Raw genomic sequence first — 22,963 nt, 5'->3', positions numbered from 1 at the left:
GCTCTTCCGGTGGCGGAGTCCCTACGTGTTAAGCAGATCCCCAAAACGGAACACGCTTCCATAGTCTATTTCGGTAGCCGTCTGGTGACGGGCCCTCAAGGCTGGGACGCTCCGGGCACGGATAAGACGTGTCGGTCCTCGAATGTAAGGCTCGTGTCTGCGACAGCAGCAGAGATTTATGTACCTATTGAGAAACTCGTATGTGTAGACGTGTCTCCATGAAGTGTATGTTTGTGTGTCATTATTTAATTGGGTGATGGTGCTTATTTCAATGATGCGTGGCTTTTGGATGAGCAGCAGTTGTGTGGCTGTGTGGATTGTCACTGGAACTCTTGGCTTTTGTCTCTGCCGATTCCTCGTATCTCTCCCCTCACAGCCGCATGGGGTCTGTGGCAGATAAAGGAGGGAAGCCAGAATCTTAGCGTTAGAATGGAAGAACGGAGGATCCCAGCAAGAAGACACAGATTGGATCACGAGATGAGATTTTCTGAAGCTGAATACGGCCCCAAACAGGCTTTTGGGAAGACCTAATGGCAACCCACTCCAGTACTATTGCCTGGAAAGTCCCATGGACGGAGGAGCCTGGTAGGCTGCAGTCCATGAGGCCGCTAAGAGTCGGACAGGACTGATCGATTTCCCTCTCACTTTTCACTTTCCTGCACTGGAGAAGGAAATGGCAACCCACTCCAGTGTTCTTGCCTGGAGAATCCCAGGGATGGGGGAGCCCGGTGGGCTGCTGTCTATGGGGTCGCACAGAGTCGGATACGACTGAAGCGACTTAGCAGCAGCAGCAATGACGTCCTGGAGAAGGTAATGGCACCCCACTCCAGTACTCTTGCCTGGAAAATCCCATGGACGGAGGAGTCTGGTAGGCTGCAGTCCATGGGATCGCTGAGGGTCGGACACGGCTGAGCGACTTCACTTTCACTTTTCACTTTCATGTATTGGAGAAGGAAATGGCAACCCACTCCAGTGTTCTTGGCTGGAGAATCCCAGGGACGGCGGAGCCTGGTGGGCTGCCGTCTATGGGGTCGCACAGAGTCAGACACGACTGAAGCGACTTAACAGCAACGGCAACAATGACGTCTAGGAGTGGGTTTCCTCCTGGGAGGGTCCCCTTTGAAAGTTTCGAGGGGCCAGCTATGTTTCACTGCCACAGCATTTCCAAAACTCTGGCCCCAGAAGCCTGCTGTCAATTCCACAGATTCCACCCTAGACATCAGTTACCCCAGCCTCTCACACACTGGGAAAGGTCAACGCTGTTCTAGCCTCCTTCCTATTCCCATCTGGTTGTTTATGGTGAACTGGATGAGGGGGGGTGGGGGGGCGAGTTTTGTAAATGAGTGTGCTCTCCAAGAAAATGCTGATGTCTCATGTTCATTTTCTCTTTTCTTAGTGCTGCATGTCTCTAAAAAATAGGATCCTGAGAGAGGAAAGAATTTTTGTTAAACTAAAAGTTTAAGTTAAAGTGAGTTTGTGTTTTCTCATTGGTAAAATACACTTTAATTTTAAAGGCATATGATCCTTCTTTCCCTGGGGATGAAATATACTGTCTGATAGTAACATATCTGTAAGTCATAGGGCCATGCAGATTAATCACCCTTGTCAGGGTCCCCAGGCCCTTCTGTCTCTAAATTATTTAACCTGTGCCTAACATCAGTCCTGTGATCATGTTAGTTTTTGTGGAAAAAGTGATGGGATGTCACTACTATGGTTCCATTTTATCATTTAAGACTCCATTGTAGCAGACTGGAGCTAGAGACTTGCCTTGTGGGCTTGATGAAGTAAGTGGCAATGTTGGAGAATTTCCTGTTGCAAGAAATGGCAGGCAGCTTCTAGGACCTGAGGGTGTCCTCCAGCTGACAGCCATAAAAAAATTGAGGCCATCATTCATCTAGCCACAAGGATATGAATTCTGCCAACAATCTGAATAAACTTGGAATTGAATTCTTCCCCAGTTGAGCCTCTGAATGAGAACACAGCCCAGCTGACACCCGTTTGTAACCTCAAGACCAGCCTGAGGAGAGCACCCAGTGAAACTGTGTCCAGACTCCAAGTCCACAAAACACCATGAGATAATAAATGTGTGTTGTGTTAAGATATATTTATGGTTAATTTGTTATGGCAGCAATTGAAAACCACTACCACAGGAAAGACTGGGTAGACTGGAAGAGACTGAGGAGAAATAACAAACAGTCTGGAACTTCCCTGATGGTCCAGTTGCTAAGACTCTGTTCCCAATACAGGAGGCCCAGGTTCGATTCCGAGTTAGGGAACTAGATCCCACATGCCACAACTAAGTGTTAGCATACCACAACTAAAGATCCCACATGCCGCAACTAAGACCCATTGCAGCCAAATAAATATTGTGGGGTGGGAAGAAATAATAGCCAAATGCAATGTGGGATCATGTATAGGATCCTGGAAAAGAAAAAGGACATTAATGGAGGGAAACTGGTGATATTTGAATAAGATATGCCATTGATAGTATCTACTATACCAGTGTTAATTTCATGGTTTTGATAATCCTAAGATGTCAACAGTAAGTTGAGGGATATACAGGAAACCCTCTGTACTACTCTTGCAAATTTTCTCTAAGTCTACAATAAGTAGAAATAAAAATTAAACCAGAAAAAAAAAGAGGAAAATTTTGGCTATCCCAAGATCATGGAGATATTTTCCTGTTTCTTCTTCCAGAAACTTTATAGCTTTAGTTTTCACATTTAGGCATATGATCCATCTTGAATTTATATGTGTGTGTGGTAGGATCAGGGTTAAAACCATTTTTTCCATACAGCTAGCCAATTGCTTTGGTACCATTTGTTGAAAAGACTTTCCTTTCTGTTCTAATTTGCAGTTAGACTTTTATTGTTAAAAAAAAAAAAGTGGCTATATATGTGCAAGTCTCTTTCTGGACTCTGTTCTGTTGGTCTTTTTGTAAATCCTGTATCAGTCCCACTGTTTTAATTACAGTAATTACATAATACATATGTCTTGATGACTGGTAATATACATTCAACAACTTTGTTCTTCAAACTTGCCCTGACTGTTCTGGATTCTTAGCTGTGTGCTGTGCTTAGTCGCTCAGTCATGTCCACCTCTTTGCGACCCCATGGACTGCAGCCCACCAGGGCTGCAGTCCTCTGTCCATGGGGATTCTCCAGGCAAGAATACTGGAGTGGGTTGCCATGTCCTCCTCCAGGGGATCTTTCCAACCTAGTGATCAAACCAGGTTTCCCGCATTGTAGGCGGATTCTTTACCATCAGAGCCATTTCCATATAAATTTAGAATGAGTTTTATTAATGTTCTACAAAAAAGCTCCTACTATTGTTTAGGAATACATTGAATCAATAGATCAATTTAGAGAAAATTGGTCATCTTAAAATTGATTCTTCCAGTTCATAAACATGAAATAAGTTTCCATTTATTTAATTCTTCTTTTCTTAATGTTTTGCTTTTGGTCTATAAGTTGAAAACACTTCTTTTGTTAGGTTCATTTCAAAGTGTTTCATATTTTTCTTATTTTTTATACTGTTCAGATTTTTTAAATTTCATTTTCAATAACTTTGTTTTAATATAATTGTTTTATACTGTGACCTTTTATTTAACAAACTTCTTAATATTCATGTATTAATAGTTTATAGAATTGAAAAAATTTTTTTCTATGTACAAAATGATGTTATCTGCAAATAAAACTGGCTGTACCTCTTTCCTTCCAATCTTCATACCTTTCATCTCACTTTTTCTCGTATGGTATTAGAGAGGTCTTCTAGTAGAAAGTTAAGTGGAAGTGGTAAAAGTGGACACCCTGCCTTGTTCCTGAGCTCAGGGCAGTGGTCCATATTTCACCTCCCAGTTTTATTCTGCCAGATCCCTTTTATCAAATTAAAGAAGTTCACTTCCATTCCTAGTTTGAAGGATTTTTATCATGAACTGATGTTGAATATTATAAATGGTTTTTCTGCATTTAATGAAATCATTGAATAGTTTTTCTCCTTTATTATTTTTTAAAATAATTTTATGTATTTTTATTTTTGGCTATGCTAGGTCTTCACGGGCTGCATGGGCTTTTCTCTAGTTGCTGCAAGTGGGGGCTACTCTTTGTTGTGGTGCACGGGCTTTTCATTGTAGTGGCTTCTCTTGTCATGGAGCACGGAGTTCCCTGATAACTCAGTTGGTAAGAATCTGCCTGCAATGCAGGAGTCCCTGGTTCGATTTCCTGGGTCGTTTCAATTCCTGGGTCGGGAGATTCCTGGGTCAGGAGATTCCCTGGAGAAGGGATAGGCTATCCACTTCAGTGTTCTTGGGCTTCCCTTGTGGCTCGGCTGATAAAGAATCTGCCCACAATGCAGGAGACCTGGGTTCAATCCCTGGGTTGGGACAATCCCCTGGAGAAGGGAAAGGCTACCCACTTCAGTATTCTGGCCTAGAGAAGTTCATGGGGTCATAAAGAGTCAGACTTGACTGAGTGACTTTCACTTTCACAGGGCTCTAGGGCACTGGGGCTCAGTAGTTTTGGCTTCCAGGCTCTAGAGCTCAAGCTCAATAGTTGTGGCACACTGGCTTACCTGCTTCACAACATGTGGGATCTTCCTGTATCAGGGATGGAACCTGTGCCTTCTGTATTGGCAGGTGGATGGATTCTTTACCACTGATCCACCAGGGTAACTCTGTCTTATTTAAAGTTGGAAGATTACATTGATTGCTTTTTGAAAACTAAGTGACTTTGCATTTCTAGAATAAATCTCTTGCTCATACATATCAGTGGCCTCTTGCTAATAGTTTATTTAATAGTCTTGCATCTACATTCATGAGAGAGATATACTGTAGTTTTCCTTTCCTATAATGTCCTTGTCAGGTTTTGATGTCATAATTATGGACCTCATGATGTGGTCCATTTTGGGGGTTTGTTTTCTAGAAAAGATAGTTTGGTTGGCATTTTTAATTCCTTAAGTGTTTGGAGAATTTGCCACTGAAGCCTCTGGGCCTGACATTTTATGGGAAGGTCCTTAATACAGATTTAATTTCTTTAATAAATCTATATTCAGATTTTCCATTTTTTATATCAGTTTTTTTATATCAGTTTTAATAAATTGTGTTTTCAAGAAATTTTTAAATTGCATCTATATTTTCAAGTTTATTGTCATAGAGTTCATAAAGTTATGTTATCAATGTATCTCTTATCAAAATAATGTCTATAATATATGTAGTGATATCTCCTTTTATATTCCTGATATGGGCAATGTTTTTCTTGACAGTATACCAAGAGGTTTATTAATCTTATCTTTTCAATGAAATAGCTTTTGGCTTTATTGATTTTTCTCTGTTATATGTCTGGGTTTTTTTTTATGCCATTTGTTTCTTTTAGTATGTTTTACTTTCTGTAGACTTAATTTGTTTTTCCTTTTCTAGCTTTCAGAGATAGATCATTGTTTTTTAACCATTCTACTTTATAAAACATATGTTTATGTTTAGGTGAAGGGGATCAAAGAAGGGTAAAAAGAAAGGGAAAACATAAGTGGGCAGTCATTATAAATGCTCATGATATCTATGGGAGAAAATAAATTATGGATTTACTTGGCATTGCAATAATTTGACAAAGTATTTTCATAATAATTTCACTACCAATTGATTTGCTATGACTTCAGTACACCTAGCAATTATCAATGGTGATAAGATAATGAATGGTATTTATCTGCAGCATTTGTGAATACAAAACAAAAACAAAAATACACATTTAAAGCTAAAAATATCTTTCAGTTTTTTATTGTTTTGTTTTTTATAATTTACTTACTTATTCTTTTGGCTGCCCTGGGTCTTCATTGTTTTGAGTGGGCTTTCTCCAGTTGCAACAAGTCAGGGCTTCTCATTGCAGTGGCTTCCCTTGTTGCAGAGCACAGGATCTAGACACATGGGCTCAGTGGTTGCAGCTTGTGGGTCTAGAGCACAGGTTCAGTAGTTGTGGTGCACGGGCTCAGTTGCCCGGTGGCATGTGGAGCCTTCCCAGACCAGGGATCAAAACCGTGTCCTCTGCTTTGGTAAGCAGATTCCCATCCAGTGGGCCACCAGGGAAGTCCTAAAAATGTCTTTGTAAGCATTGGTGTGATTGTGTCTCACAAGCTTTGTTATGCCATACTTTCATTATCATTTAGCTTGAAATATTTCCTAGCTTTTTTGCACATTCATGCTTCCATCTAGGATTATTTTCCTTTTGCCTGACTTCTGTTCTTTAGTATTTCTTGTATTATGGGTCTGTTGATACGAAATTCTCTCAGCTGACTTCGCTGGTGGCTCAGATGGTAAAGCATCTGCCTACAATGCAGGAGACCTGGGTTCAATCCCTGGGTCAGGAAGATCTCCTGGAGAAGGAAAGGGCAACCCACTCCAGTATTTTTGCTTGGAAAATCCCTTGGACGGAGGAACCTGGTAGGCTACAGTCCATGGGGTCACAAAGAGTCGGACACGACTGAGCGACTTCACTTTGTTAAAAAAAAAAAAAATCATTATTTCACCTTTCTTTCTGAAAGATATCTTCTCTGGGTATAAGAGTCAGAGTTCTCAGGGTTTTTCCTTTTAGCACTTTTTAAACACATGGTTCCATTTTTCAGGCTGCTAAAGATTCTCTTGAGATATGGACTGTTTTTCTTGTTTATTTATAACAGATGTCTTTTTTTTTAAACTACATACTTTTAATATATGTTTTTCAGCTTTGTTTCTTAACAATTTGGCCAAGATGTGCCTAGGTATGGATTCCATTATTTCAACTGGTTAGGTTTGCTGAGCTTTTTCATTTATATATCAAGATATTTCATGACAGTTGCACATTTTGTCCATTATTTCTTCAAATAAATTTTCTGTTCTATTTTGTTTTAGATGTTCATTTCTACATTTTGGCAGTTTCTTGTATTTCTCTTACGTTCAGCTCTGTTCTTTTTTTCTCTCAGTATAAGATTATTGTTAATTTAACTTTATGTTAATTAAAACAGTTTTCTGCTGTTAAATCATCCTGTACAGTTTTAATTTTCAGTAATATATTTTGGAAGAAATGGAGTAGCCATCATGGTCAACAAAAGAGTCCAAAATGCAGTACTTGGATGCAATCTCAAAAACGACAGAATGATCTCTGTTCATTTCCAGGGCAAACCATTCAATATCACAGTAATCCAAGCCTATGCCCCAACCAGTAACGCTGAAGAAGCTGAAGTCGAACAGTTCCATGAAGACCTACAAGTCCTTTTCATTATAGGGGACTGGAATGCAAAAGTAGGAGGTCAAGAAACACCTGGAGTAACAGGCAAATTTGGCCTTGGAATACGGAATGAAGCAGGGCAAAGGCTAATAGAGTTTTGCCAAGAGAACCCACTGGTCATAGCAAACACCTTCTTCCAACAACACAAGAGAAGACTCTACACATGGACATCACCAGATTGTCAACACTGAAATCAGATTGATTATATTATTTGCAGCCAAAGATGGAGAAGCTCTACACAGTCAGCAAAAACAAGACCGGGAGCTGACTGTGGCTCAGATCATGAACTCCTTATTGCCAAATTCAGACTTAAATTGAAGAAAGTGGGGAAAACCACTAGACCATTCAGGTATGACCTAAATCAAATCCCTTATGATTATACAGTGGAAGTGAGAGATAGATTTAAGGGACTAGATCTAATAGACAGAGTGCCTGATGAACTATGGAATGAGGTTCGTGACATTGTACAGGAGACAGGGATCAAGACCATCCCCATGCAAAAGAAATGCAAAAAAGCAAAATGGCTGTCTGAGGAGGCCTTACAAATAGCTGTGAAAGGAAGAGAAGCGAAAAGCAAAGGAGAAAATGACAGATATAAGCATCTGAATGGAGAGTTCCAAAGAATAGCAAGGAGAGATAAGAAAGCCTTCCTCAGTGATCAATGCAAAGAAATAGAGGAAAATAACAGAATGGGAAAAACTAGAGATCTCTTCAAGAAAATTAGAGATACCAAGGGAACATTTCATGCAGAGATGGGCTCAATTAAGGACAGAAATGGTATGGACCTAACAGAAGCAGAAGATATTAAGAAGAGCTGGCAAGAATACACAGAAGAACTATACAAAAAGGAGCTTCATAACCCAGATAATCACAATGGTGTGATCACTCATCTAGAGCCATTCATCCTGGAATGAAGTCAAGTGGGCCTTAGAAAGCATCACAACCAACAAAGTTAGTGGAGGTAATGGAATTCCAGTGGAGCTATTTCAAATCCTGAAAGGTGATGCTGTGAAAGTGCTGCACTCAATATGCCAGCAAATTTGGAAAACTTAGCAGTGGCCACAGGACTGGAAAAGGTCAGTTTTCATTCCAATCCCAAAGAAAGGCAATACCAAAGAATGCTCAAACTACTGCACAATTGCACCCATCTCACACCCTAGTAAAGTAATACTCAAAATTCTCCAAGCCAGGCTTCAGCAATACGTGAATCGTGAACTTCCAGATGTTTAAGCTGGTTTTAGAAAAGGCAGAGGAACCAGAGATCAAATTGTCAACATCCGCTGGATCATCGAAAAAGCAAGAGAGTTCCAGAAAAACATCTATTTCTGCTTTATTGACTATGCCAAAGCCTTTGACTGTGTGGATCACAATAAACTGTGGGAAATTCTGAAAGAGATGGGAATACCAGACCACCTGACCTGCCTCTTGAGAAATTTGTATGCAGGTCAGGAAGCAACAGTTAGAACTGGACATGGACCAACAGACTGGTTCCAAATAGGAAAAGGAGTACGTCAAGGCTGTATATTCACCCTGCTTATTTAACTTATATACAGAGTACATCATGAGAAACGCTGGGCTGGAAGAAACACAAGCTGGAATCAAGATTGCCCGGAGAAATATCAATAACCTCAGATGTGCAGATGACACCACCCTTATGGCAGAAAGTGAAGAGGAACTAAAAAGCCTCTTGACGAAGGTGAAAGAGGAGAGTGAAAAAGTTGGCTTAAAGCTCCACATTCAGAAAACGAAGATCATGGCATCTGGTCCCATCACTTCATGGGAAATAGATGGGGAAACAGTGGAAACAGTGTCAGACTTTATTTTTGGGGGCTCCAAAATCACTGCAGATGGTGATTGCAGCCATGAAATTAAAAGACGCTTACTCCTTGGAAGGAAAGTTATACCAACCTAGACAGCATATTGAAAAGCAGAGACATTACTTTGCCAACAAAGGTCTGTCTAGTCAAGGCTATAGTTTTTCCAGTGGTCACGTATGGATGTGAAAGTTGGACTGTGAAGAAAGCTGAGTGCCGAAGAATTGATGCTTTTGAACTATGGTGTTGGAGAAGACTTGAGAGTCCCTTGGACTGCAAGGCGGTCCAATCAGTCCATCCTAAAGGAGATCAGTCCTGGGTGTTCATTGGAAGGACTGATGCTGAAGCTGAAACTCCAATATTTTGGCCACCTCATGCGAAGAGTTGACTCACTGGAAAAGACCCTGATTCTGGGAGGAATTGGGGGCAGAAGGAGAAGGGGACAACAAAGGATGAGATGGCTGGATGGCATCACCGACTCGATGGACATGAGTTTGAGTGAATTCCGGGAGTTGGTGATGGACAGGGAGGCCTGGCGTGCTGTGATTTCATGGGGTCGCAAAGAGTCGGACACGACTGAGCAACTGAACTGAACTGAATATATTTTTATAAGTATAAAATATCCATGTGATTCTTGTTTTAAGAGTCTTAACCTCTATTGATATGCTCCATTTTGCATTCCATATTTTTCATCTTTTCCTCTCTTTTCTTTAGCATGTTAATCATAATATCTTCAAATCCTGTCTGTTAGCTCCACTGACTGGATTATCTTTGGGTTTATTTCTATTGAGACTTTTCTTTCTTGATTATCAGTAACATTTTCCTGTTTCTTTGCATTTTCATTAAGTTTTATCATAGACTGGCATTGTGAATAACATATTATTGACACTCTGAATTATGTTATCTTCCTTTAATAAGCCTACAGTCAGGGTTTCTCAGCCTTAGCACTGTTGATATTTTTGACTAGAAAATTCTTTATTGTGGGGGGCTTTCCTGTGTGTTGTAGGGTGTTTAGTAGCATCCCTAGTCTCTACCCACTAGATAGTAGCCTCCTTCCACACATTTTGACAACCTAGTATGTCTCCAGACATTGCCACGTGTGCCCTGAGGAGCAGGATCACCCCCAATTGAGAACCAGTGATCTGCCCATTTTAAATATCTACTTCATTTTCTTTTTTTAATTTTGGCTATGCTGGATCTTCAGAGTGGCACAAGTCTCTCTAGTTGTGGTGCAAGGGGTTAGTTGCCCTGCAGCATGTGGGGTCGTAGTTTCCTTACCAGGGATTGAACCTGTGTTCCCTGCATTGGAAGGTGGATTTTTAACTGCTGGACCACCAGGGAATTCCCTTACTTCATTTCCATTATATAAATGAATACATTTTATTTAATTAATTACCCATCTAAGTACCTTTAGACTTTTCTCCAGCTTTTTTTTTTTTTTATTTTAACTAGTGTCTGTCATCATATTCCTTTATACATTTCTAGACACGTTTTACTGTTATTTTTTTGATGAAGACTCTGAAATGGCTTTCTATTATTAAATTATTCTTATGCATATTTTTTTGTACAAGTCTCAACTTCAGTAGGTTTTCATAGGTCTAAAGGACAGCATGAGCATAAGGTTCTTGTTTTCCTACAGCCTTATTAATACATGGTGCATCATTAATTTTTAAAATCTGACAGTAGAATACCTGCGAAATGGTACTCTTTATTTAAAACATCTTTAATAGGTCTTTTGGCAGGTGATATCTTAATTACCTGTGCTCAGATTTCATACAATGGAACAACAACAACAACAAAAAAACCTGGGTGTCAGAGACAACAGTTAAAGTTGAATTTATAATTATAGAAATGTTGGAGAAGGAAATGGCAACCCACTCCAGTGTTCTTGCTTGGAGAATCCCAGGGATGGGGGAGCCTGGTGGGCTGCAGTCTATGGGGTCGCACAGAGTCGGACACGACTGAAGCGACTTAGCAGCAGCAGTGACTATATAACATCCAGCTGAAGACTAGCCAGGGGGGTACTCTTTCTGCCCCCTTCTGATGCCTATGTCAGAAGCTTTCTCTGTCTCCTTTATACTTTAATAAAACTTTATTACACACACACACACAAATTATAGAAATGTGCTTCAAAACACATCACTTCTACTTACTGCTTATTATATGGGGAAATATCTTTACTTCTTTGAGCTTCTATTTCCCCATCTGTTGAACTGAGTTAATAATTACATTTTAGGATTAAAAGTTAATGTGTATAGAGCAGCTATCACATAGAAGGTTGCAAAAATCTATGTGTTGCTATACAGCTATAGTGAGCATAAATTCACCTCTCTCTTGTGGGTACTGGGTGGGTTGGGAGCAGGGGATGTGGGGGAGCACAGGAAATAATTCATGTCAGAAAGCAAAGTGGATCCTGATGGGAAAAACCCAGGTTGGTCACCCCAGGGGACCTTGAGAGTCAAGTTCAGGCTTCATATGGGCAGGCAGTTTTAGAGTAGTTACGTTTTTCAGATTGGTCTCTACTGTTTTCTGCCTTTTGTGTAGCAGAGTCCAGATCCACTGGGAGGCCATGAGCTTATTGAAGTTTTTGTTGTATGGCCTGGTCTCAACCCTGGCAGGTAGGGCTGGATTGGGGAGGATCCACTCATTGTGACTGGACAACCCAGGCTGGGTACATGTGGTGTGATCAGAATTAGAAATAGGCCAGAGAGGTGTGTCTGGAACTGGCTTTGCCTCAGAGAGCCCCTGCTGTGTATCCACGCTTGTGTGGCTTGTTTCCTAGGCATAAGAAAGGGTGGTTGGATTTGTCTGGGGTGTGTGTGTGTGTGTGTGTGTGTGTGTGTGAGTTAGTCACTCAGTTGTGTTCAACTCTTTGTGATCCCATGGACTGTAGACTGCCAGGCTCCTCTGTCCCTGGGGTTTCCCAAGCAAGACTACTGAGTGGGTTGCCATTTCCTTCCCCAGGAGATCTTCCCAACCCAGGATTGAACCCATCTCCTGCATTGCAGGCCAATTCTTTACCACCTGAGCTATCAGGGAAGCCGGAATTGTCTGGACTCCTACTCATATTCCCTGACATGTGTTTATGTGTTTGGGAAGGGGAAGAGTGGCAAGGACAATGGGAAGCAGGAATAAAGAAGAAAAAAGAAAGGCTCTCATACCTTAATTTTTGGAGTTCTGAGCTACGCTGGGTCTCGAAGCTTCTTTTTCCTCCCTCAGCTCTGGCTTCTCTGGACTCAGCTTCTGAGAATGATTGGCAATTCTAAAATCATGGCCCTAGTAAGTGGATGTCTCTATTTCCTTCCTGAAATATAGTTTTTAATTCAGGTAATATTTTCATTCTTTAGCCCCAAATCTTCTTCTTAGGGAAGCTGTATCTCTAAGCCAATTTTCACTTTTTCCCTTTACAGAGAATGATTGTGTCCTCTCTGTTTGCTCCCTTTTTTTGAACTGGTTTTTCAGTTTTTCATCAAATAATTTATGTATCTTATATGTTCAGTCTTCTCTTAGGGGCAGTGTTGGAGCAGTGAAGGGGTAGAGTACCTTGAAGGAAATATTGGAGCTTCCCTTATTGGGCTTGTAGTTTAATTATATAAAAATGGTGGTCCTCTTTGACCAGAAGAGGGAGAACTTTCTCCACTGTTTCCCAGGTAGATAAGGGAGAGAGGTTGAGGGCAGTAGGAGAACCGGCCAACAGAGGATGAGATGGTTGGATGGCATCACTGATTCAATAGACATGAATTTGAACAAAACTCCAGGAGATAGTGAAGGACAGGGAAGCCTGACATGCTGTAGTACATGGGGGTCACAGAGTCAGACAAAACTTAGGGACTGAACAACAACAAAGGGTGAATTTGGTTATGAATGGTCTCAGTCTCAGTGTGGGATGAGACTTCAGCTTTGAAAAGCTTTTAGGTTTGGGTTGAAATGGAGTTGGTCCCTTCCTAGAAAGAGAGAGAGGTGGGGTTCTGGCTAAGGAATCACTGAGAAATGAATAGGGTTCTGAGGTCCATTATGTGGTGGAAGAGAAATTGCTGGTCTTGAGTGATTCAGTATTATTCTGGATCATTCTATATTAGTGTGTTCTAACTCAAGAACCAGAAGTTCAATAAGAGATTGTAAAAAGGAAGATCACTGGGAACCACATTCGCTGGATAATACTAAACTTTGAGGAAGAGGTCAGGATTTTTGTCCAGCCGAAATACTATAATAGTATATATGTTATTATTAATAACCTAACACTTTAAGAAAGATTAAACCTGATGTCTATGAAAAACCTGATGTTTATGAAAGTGTAAATTTGTCAGAATAAGGGAAATACTTATGATATAATCTGACATATAATATGCTTGTGTCTTGACAATAATGGATGCCCTTCTCCAATTAGATAAAATTGTTTGGATTCTTTTTTAGTCAAGAATCCCCACGTTGATTCTTCCCTGCTGATCCAGCGGTTAAGACTCCATGCTTCACTGCAGGGGGCAGGGCTTCCATCCCTGGTCGGGGAACTAAGATCCCATATGCTGGACGGCACAGCCAAAAAATAAAAAATAAAACATTAAAAGAAAGAATCCCCAAGTTTCAGCATAATAATTTGGGCTATAGTATAAATTATATGTTATCTTACTAGCTATAAACATTGGTATATCTGGAAAGTTGTTTAAATTTAGTTATTGATCTCTATTTAAAAGTGAAATAGAGATTGATGGTTTTGGAAAACTCAGCAGTGGCTACAGAACTGGAAAATGTCAGTTTTCATTCCAATCCCAAAGAAAGGCAATGCCAAAGAATGCTCAAACTACCGCATAATTGCACTCATCTCACATGCTAGCAAAGTAATGCTCAAAATTCTCCAACCCAGGCTTCAGCAATACGTGAACCGTGAACTTCCAGATGTTCAAGCTGGTTTTAGAAAAGGCAGAGGAACATGAAATCAAGTTGCAAACATCTGTTGCATCATCGAAAAAGCAAGAGAGTTCCGGAAAAACATCGATTTCTGCTTTATTGACTATACCAAAGCCTTTGACTGTGTGGGTCACAACAAACTGTGGAAAATTCTTAAAGAGATGGGAATACCAGACCACTTGACCTGCCTCTTGAGAAATCTGTATGCAGGTCAAGAAGCAACAGGTAGTACCAGACATGGAACAACAGACTGGTTCCAAATTGGGGAAGGAGTGAGTCAAGGCTGTATATTTTTACCCTGCTTATTTAACTTCTATGCAGAGTACATCATGCAAAATGCCAGGCTGGATGAAGCACAAGCTAGAATCAAGACTGCTGGGAGAAATATCAATAACCTCAGATATGCAGATGACACCACCCTTATGGCAGAAAGCAAAGAAGAACTGAAGAGCCTCTTGATGAAAGTGAAAGAGGAGAGTGAAAAAGCTGGCTTAAAACTCAACATTCAAAAAACTAAGATCATCACCAGTCCAAGTTCGATGCATGAAACAGGGCACTCAAAGCCAGTGCACTGGGACAACCCTGAGGGATGGGGTGGGGAGGGAGGTGGGAGGGTGGTTCAGGATGGGGGGCACATGTACACCCATGGCTGCAATGTATGGCGAAAACCACCACAATATTGTAAAGTAATTAGCCTCAAATTAAAATAAATTAATTAATTTAAAAAAAAAAAAACTAAGACCATGGCATTCAGTTTCATCACTTCATGGCAAATAGATGGGGAAACAATGGAAATAGTGAGAGACTTTATTTTCTTGGGCTCCAAAATCATTGCATATGGTGACTGCAGCCATAAAATAAAAGACACTTACTCCTTGGAAGGAAAGTTATGACCAACCTAGATAGCATATTAAAAAGCAGAGACATTACTTTGTCGACAAAGGTCCGTCTAGTCAAGGCTATGGTTTTTCCAGTAGTCATGTATGGATGTGAGAGTTGGACCATAAAGAAAGCTGAACACTTTTGAACTATGGTGTTAGAGAAGACTCTTGAGAGTCCCTTGGACTGCAAGGACATCCAACCAGTCAATCCCAAAGGAAGTCACTCCTGAATATTGGGAGGATTGATGCTGAAGCTGAAGCTCCAATACTTTGGCCATCTGATGCAAAGAACTGACTCAATGGAAAAGACCTGATGCTGGGAAAGATGGAAGGCAGGAGGAGAAGGGGACAACAGAGGATGAGATGGTTGGATGGCATCACCGACTCGATTGACATGAGTTTGAGCAAGCTCTGGGAGTTGGTGATGGACAGAGAAGTCTGGCGTGCTGCAGTCCATGGGGTCACAAAGAGTCAGACATGACTGAGCAACTGAACTGAGGCACTGTACTTCAGATACACTAATTTATTTCTTTTCATCTAACTATGTCATGATCTTTAACTTCAGCTTACTTGTTTTTATGATATATCACCCCCTGCTGCAACTCAATATTTCATCTTGAATTTTTTTTCCACTTTTACAGATAATACATGGATCTGTCATTTCAGATGCCTCTTACATTCAGTGATGTCTCCATAGACTTCTCTCAGGAGGAGTGGGAATGCCTAAATTCAGATCAGAAGAATTTGTACAGAGATGTGATGTTGGAGACTTATACTAACTTGGTATCACTGGGTAAGGACATCTGCCTGGAATAATGTAGAATCTGCTGTCTGGAATATCCACTTTCTTTACTGTATATTTTATGCTCTGTGTCAATACACTCACAAAATTTCTGCTCCATATTCTCAAAGGACTATTTTGGGCATTGTTAGATGGAAATGGGCTCCTCCATTCAGCACCTACATCTCCCCTTTCCTTCATTTACCATCCTACCTCCTTCTGATCCATCCTGTAGTTGCTTCCTTTTCTAAATGACCAAAGGATTGAATCCTGGGATTTTTCTGCATAACTGCTGGCAAAGAAGGCAAATTTCATATTATGTATATGTTCAGAATATCTATAAATATTCTATTTTAGTTGCTAATTCACCTGTATGGAGAACAGGTAGCAAAGAGTCTGGTTTTCTCTTTACTACAAATGAGCCTTTGTAATTTTTTACATTGGTAGGGTGAATCAAGCTCATTAACTTTTTGAGTATTATTTAAAATTTTATAGCAGTGGAAATGTTGGCTTTCAGTGATTTGATAGGTTTTAGTCAGAAGTGTTGGAGAAGGCAATGGCACCCCACTCCAGTACTCTTGCCTGGAAAATCCCATGGACGGAAGAGCCTGGTTGGCTGCAGTCCATGGGGTCGCTGAGGGTCGGACACGGCTGAGCGACTTCACTTTCACTTTTCACTTTCATGCATTGGAGAAGGAAATGGCAACCCACTCCAGTGTTCTTGCCTGGAGAATCCCAGGGACGGCGGAGCCTGGTGGGCTGCCGTCTATGGGGTCGCACAGAGTTGGACACGACTGAAGTGACTTAGCAGCAGCAGCAGTCAGAAGTGTCTTTGTTCAGTTTTTAGAAAAAATAGATCATTCTCTCCTCTCTTCTGGGATTCTAATTATACTTAAGTTAGATCTTTTGAGAACTTTTCTCACAGTTCTGAGTCAATAAAGGGCTTCCCAGGTGGCACTAGTGGCAAAGAACTTGCTTGCAAATGCAGGAGACATAAGACACATGGGTTCGATCCCTAGATCAGGAAGAGCCCCTGGAGCAAGGCATGGCAACCCACTCTAGTATTCTTGTCTGGAAAATACCATAGACAGAGGAGTCTGGCAGGCTACAGTCCATAGAGTCACAAAGAATCAGACATGAATGAAGCAACTTAGCATGCACGCACCCACTGAAGCAATAAGATGTGAGAGATTAAGAGTCAGAGAGAGATAGTTGGTGATTGCCACATAATTTTCATAAACTAGATCATTATTTTACTCAGCTGCCTTCTCCAGTGACCTTGACTTTAATCCTTACTTACTGTGATTTTCATCCGTTACCTTTTTTTAATTCAGTATTTTATTCTACAGTTAATTATGTAATACCTTATGATACAACTTGTTTTTCAGTAGTAGTTAGAAAAAATTTTGAATGCATATGTGAGTTTTAGAGTATGAAAATAAGAAGTAAAATAAATGAGGCAATATGTACTAGAGAAAAGCATCATGAAGACAGAATTAGGTGTTGGGATATAGAATAAGGGATATGAATATACTTACATTTAGCAGGGCCAGCCTTTCTGAGGAAGTGATTTCTAACCTGCCACACCTGGAGGTAGTCATTTATAGAAGCTACCTAAGAGGATTCCTGAAAGGTAGAGCATTCATGTGAAGCCACAGGCAATGGGAAACATCACAATATGTTCTTGTAGCTGAAAAGAAGCAATGTGGTCAGATATAGGGGAACAAAGATGTCAAGGGCTTGAAATTAATTTGTAGAAATAAGACAGAGTCTTATTCGTGGTTATATGCTTGGGTTTCATCCTAAGATAAAGACAGACCTCCATTCGTGGTTATATATTTGGGTTTCATCCTAAGATAAAGACAGACCTTTGGAAAAATTACATAGAGATCCATCTGGTTGTGTTGTTGTTTAGTCACTAAGTCATGTCTGAATCTTTGTGACCCCATGGACTGCAGCACAGCAGGCTCCTCTGTCCTCCACTATCTCCTGGAGTTTGCTCATGTCCATTGAGTCAATGATGCTATCTAACCATCTCATCCTCTGCTGCCCTCTTCCCCTGCCCTCAACCTTTCCCAGCATCAGGGTCTTTTCAAATGAGTCAGCTCTTCACATCAGGTGGCCCAAGTATTGGAGCTTCAGCTTCAGAATCAGTCCTTCCAATCAATAGTCAGGGTTAATTTCCTTTAGGATTGACTGGTTTGATCTCCTTGCAGTCCAAGGGACTCTCAAAAGAGTCTTCTCCAGCATCACAATTTGAAAGCATCAATTATTTGGAGTTCTACCTTCTTTAAAGTCTAATTCATACCCATACATGACTACTGGAAAAACCATCTGACAGAAAACATTAAAATGTAGTTGATCAAGACCTACTCATAGATTTTGATTCACTCAGTCTCAGTGGATATCTAAAGGGTAGTATATCCACATGGAGAAGGCAATGGCACCCCACTCCAGTACTCTTGCCTGGAAAATCCCATGGATGGAGCAGCCTGGAAGGCTGCAGTCCATGGGGTCGCTGAGGGTCGGACACGACTGAGCGACTTCACTTTCAATTTTCACTTTCATGCATTGGAGAAGGAAATGGCAACCCACTCCAATGTTCTTGCCTGGAGAATCCCAGGGACGGGGGGGCCTGATGGGCTGCCGTCTATGGGATCGCACAGAATCAGATACGACTGAAGTGACTCAGCAGCAGTATATCCACAAGCTGATCATGCCTTCTATAAAACTTCTCACTGCCTCCTCCAGGTTGGTAGTCTTGAGGGTTTTAGCCCACTGTAGCTCCTTTTGCCTGGCAAAGCAATAAAGCTATTCTTTATAATAAATAAAGAATAAAATAAAAAGGGGGGAGGGTAGTATATGTAAGAAATTCCTGTGATAATTCTGATCCACAACTAATTGAGAACTACTGATTTTTCTCTTTGCCTACTCACAAATGTTACATTCTCATATGAACTTTCAGAGTCCATTGTGCCTTTAAAAAACTTTATCACAGTAATTTAGAATTTTATGGCCTTTTACTTCTAATGGATTTACTTGTCAATTTTATCATTATTCTTACTATATTTCCCCCTGTACTGGAAAAATAGCATTTGTTCATTTTCTTGTTTTCTTTCAGACTTCGATTTCACAACTGAGAACAACAAATTATCTTCAGAAAAAAGCAGTTTTGAAGTAAATTCATACCATTGGGAGATAATGAAAAGTAAAACCTTCAACCTCATGGGGTTTATTTTCAGAAATGACTCACAGAGCAGAAATCAATTTGAAGGACAACAGGCATCTCAAGTGGGACATTTTAGTCAAATGATATTCCAAAAACATATATCTCTTCCTCTGCATCAGAGAATTCACACTAAAGAGAAGTCATGTGAATGTAAGGAATGTAGGAAGGGCTTTAGGAAATATTCACATCTTACTGAAAATCTGAGAGACCATAGTGGTGTGAGACCCTATGAATGTAGAGAATGTGGAAAGGCCTTCCCAGTTCTCCAGCATTTTATTAGACATAAAAAAAGTCACACTGATTTGAAGTCCTATGAATGTAATGGATGTGAGAAAGCCTTTAGATTGTATTCACAGCTTATTCAACATCAGATAATTCATACTGGTGTGAAACCCTACAAATGTAAACAATGTGGAAAGGCCTTTAGACGTCATTCTCACCTTACTAAACATCAGAACATTCATGTTGGTTTGAAACCCTACAAATGTAAGGAATGTGGGGAAACTTTTAGGTTCTACCGACACATGTGTCTCCATCAGAAAATTCATCATGGTGTGAAACCTTATATCTGTAAGGAATGTGGAAAGGCCTTTGGTCATCATTCAAGTCTCTATCAACACAAGAAAATTCATTCTGGTGAGAAACCATATAAATGTAAACAGTGTGGAAAGGCCTTTGTTTACAGCTATCTACTTACTGAACATCAGAGAAGTCATACTGGTGAAAAGCCTCATGAATGTAAGGAATGTGGAAAGGCCTTTAGTAGGGCCTCAAGCCTTCTTAGACATAAAAGGATTCGTAGTGGTGAGAAACACTATGATTGTAAGGAATGTGGGAAGGCCTTCTGTAGAGTTTATCAATTTACACAACATCAGAGAATTCATACTGGTGAGAAGCCCCATGAATGTAAAGAATGTGGGAAGACTTTTAAGCTCCATTCTTACCTTATTAAACATCAGATCATTCACAGTGACTTGAAACCATATGAATGTAAACACTGTGGGAAAGCCTTCAATCGTGTCGGGAACCTTAAAATGCATGAGTCAATTCATACTGGGGAGAAACCTTACAAATGTAAGGAATGTGGAAAAACCTTTAGACTTAATTCTAAACTAAATTATCATCAGGCAGTCCATACTGGCTTGAAACCATATATATGTAAATGTAAAAAGGCCTTCCGTTCTATATCAGGTCTTTCTCAACATAAGAGAATTCATACTGGTGAAAAAACCTTATGAATGTAAGGAATGTGGTAAGGCCTTTAATCGTAGCGAGCGACTTATTCAGCATCAGAGAATTCATACTGGCGTGAAGCCACATAAATGTACGGAATGCGGGAAAGCCTTTACTCGTTGCTCTCAACTTACTCAACATCAAAGATTTCACATTGGCGAGAAACTCTTAATGTAATGAAAGTCAGCCTTTAGCCTTGGCACATCCTTTAATATTATCACTTTTCTACCACCTAACTATGTCATGCTAAAGATTATTAAACATAAATATAAATGCTTGCAAGGGTGTCTGGCTCAGAGTATTTGCTTACTATTAATAATTATTCTTTAATGATAATTACTAGTATTGTTATAAATTCACATGGAAGGAAGACCCTATGAGCATTTTAAAAATCTTTCTATCATCACTCATCCATATTTCACGTCAGAGCATTAATTTTGCACAAAATCCCATAGAATGTATTAAACAGGAAATTTTTTTATTCAGAGCTCATCCCCCTGAAGATGAATAATGGGAAGAAACCCTATGCCTTTGCTGAATGTTGAGTATATAGCTGTTGGGAAATTACAAAATGGCTTGAAGAAATTTTCTTACAGTAATTTCTGGGATACAGGTGACAGACAATTCACATTCTCTACAATTCATGGAAATTAGAGATTTCAGTTGGGTAGCCAAAAGAGAGGTGTTGACCTGGCAAAGTTTTCCTCAAGTATTTGAAAAAGTTCACATTTACATGAATGGTACAATGGTATAATGAAGGTCTTTTTGCCTTCCACCTAGACTCAGTGTATTGCCACTCTCTCTCCATCTAAGAATGTATATATATTCACAGCTATCATATTTATAACATATTGAACATATATACATATATATGTTATATACTATAGTATATCATAGTGCTGTGCTTTTTGAGTAAATGTTTCAGGTATCACCTCACCTCTAAAAAAAAATCATCTCAAAAATACAACTCCTAGATTTAAAGATTATCTTCTACATGACTATTAGGCCATTGTCACCTAAAAGACATTAATACTAGACCTATAATGTTCTATAATCAGTCCATTTACAGATTTCTCCAATTATTTAAGAAATGTCTTTCAAAAGTGTTTGCTTTTTCTAAAAGCTCAAAACAAACTAAGGTCGTATATTTTATGATTATGGCAATTGAGTCTGTTTTGGTCAAGAACTTATCGTCCACCTATTTTGTGAGTCAAACTCTTTGAAGACTCAAGAGAAGTAACCCATATAATGTTGCCCATTCTAGATTTGTGCTAATTTTTCTTCAGATAGGCTTAACTTGTTTCTCTAACCTTCACATTTACTGTGAACATTATGTCTAGAGGCTTGATTAGGTATCAGATTAAACATTTTTGACAAGATAACTTCATAGACAATATTGTGTGCTCAATATTTTGTCAAATAACAGGGGGCACATAAGTGAAGCTATGTTTAATCTCCTGATGCATGTATTGACCACCAGCTCTCTTCTTTGCATCAGTACTTTTTTTTCTTTTTTTGCAGTCAAGAAGTAGTAATCCATAAAGTCACATCAGCACTCCACTTGGAAATTTAAAGTCTTTTGTATTTTAAAGAAATTAAGACCAAAAAACTTTTTTATTTACTCATATATTTACCTTTTCACATGATTTTCATTCTTTCCCAATGATCTAAATTCCATTATCAATTCCTTTCAGCTTGAAGAACTTAATTTCTTGGAGTACATGTCTGCTAATGACAAATTTTCATTGTGTCTTTTACTGAAATGCCTTTGTTCTTTATGGATTCTTTTCTTTGCTACTGAATTCTGGGTCTTGTTTTTTATATTTTTCTGCTTCATTTCTGAAGACAAGTCATTTTTGTCTTCATGCTGCCAAGATTTTCTCATTACCTTCAGTTTTCAGTTGTTTAAATATGATGTGCCTCAGTATGGTTTTCTTTGTGTTAACCGTTTTTGGATTAACAGGGTTGATTTCCTTTAAGATTGAGTGGCTTAATCTCCTTGTTGTCCAAGAGACTCTCAAGAGTCTTCTCCAGTACCAAAGTTCAAAGGCATCAATTCTTTGGCGCTTAGTCTTCCTTATGGTCTAACTTTCACATCCATAAGTGACTACTGGAAAAACCACAGCTTTGACTATACAGACCTTTGTTGGCAAAGTGTATATGTATCATCTCTTTCTCTGGAGAACCCAGACTAACGCACACAAATAAAAAATCTCAGCTATGATGGGGCTCAGCAATTATGCCATCCACTGAATGTAACCTATGGAAGTTGTTTGAAGGAACTCTTAGGGGAGGGGATCCAGCCAAACGATACTTAAATCACAACTAAGCTTTCAGGGAAAGGGAAATGAAGTGCACATCCAGGAGTGATGCTCCGCACCTCTGATCTTCCAGTTCCTTTCAAAATCTCCAAGCACTTTCCCTTCTTGGTGTTGGTTTGCAACAGGAGTTTCCAGGTGAAATTCAAAACTGACCCATGAATATGGAGGGCAACAGAATAGGCAGACAGCTCCATCTTGGTAGGTGGCAGTGTAAATAAGCAAGGGAACTCATGTAGGAGGCTTATCTTGGGCAGCTGTAAGCTGTCTACAGAGAAGCCTTAACTGAGTTCAGTCACACTGTCCAGATGGTCTCCACAACACAGTAGCATCTCAAGGCTGCATCCTTGAAATGGCTCCTAGTGTGAGAACATTGGGAATTCTGCACTTTCCAAGGAAGGGAGTTGGGAGGAGTCTCCAATTGCCAGGGTCCAGCTTTAAGGTCAACCAGTTGTCACCTCCTTTTGATGACCTCTTCCAATAGCCTCCATCTTATAAAAGGCTGTCAGTGGGACCCTGCACAGCCTTTTGTTAGAGCACCTCCCAGTCCAG

At 39.9% G+C, this 22,963-nt stretch overlaps 1 protein-coding gene across 1 annotated transcript; it reads left to right on the top strand.

Moving 5' to 3' along the window:
* Positions 1-12: 12 nt before the first annotated feature.
* Positions 13-22,888, top strand: ZNF404 (zinc finger protein 404). The gene is given in 4 exon segments (XM_019978904.2): positions 13-144; positions 15,492-15,643; positions 18,753-20,086; positions 20,088-22,888. Coding segments are annotated over 3 exon segments (1,662 nt in total). The 5' UTR covers positions 13-144; positions 15,492-15,498; the 3' UTR covers positions 20,271-22,888.
* Positions 22,889-22,963: the final 75 nt, after the last annotated feature.

This window comes from Bos indicus, chromosome 18 (genome assembly GCF_029378745.1).
Source record: "Bos indicus isolate NIAB-ARS_2022 breed Sahiwal x Tharparkar chromosome 18, NIAB-ARS_B.indTharparkar_mat_pri_1.0, whole genome shotgun sequence".
Lineage (NCBI taxonomy): Eukaryota > Metazoa > Chordata > Mammalia > Artiodactyla > Bovidae > Bos > Bos indicus.
Note: the sequence above shows the minus strand (reverse complement) of the source record. Positions and strands in the feature narration are given on the sequence as shown.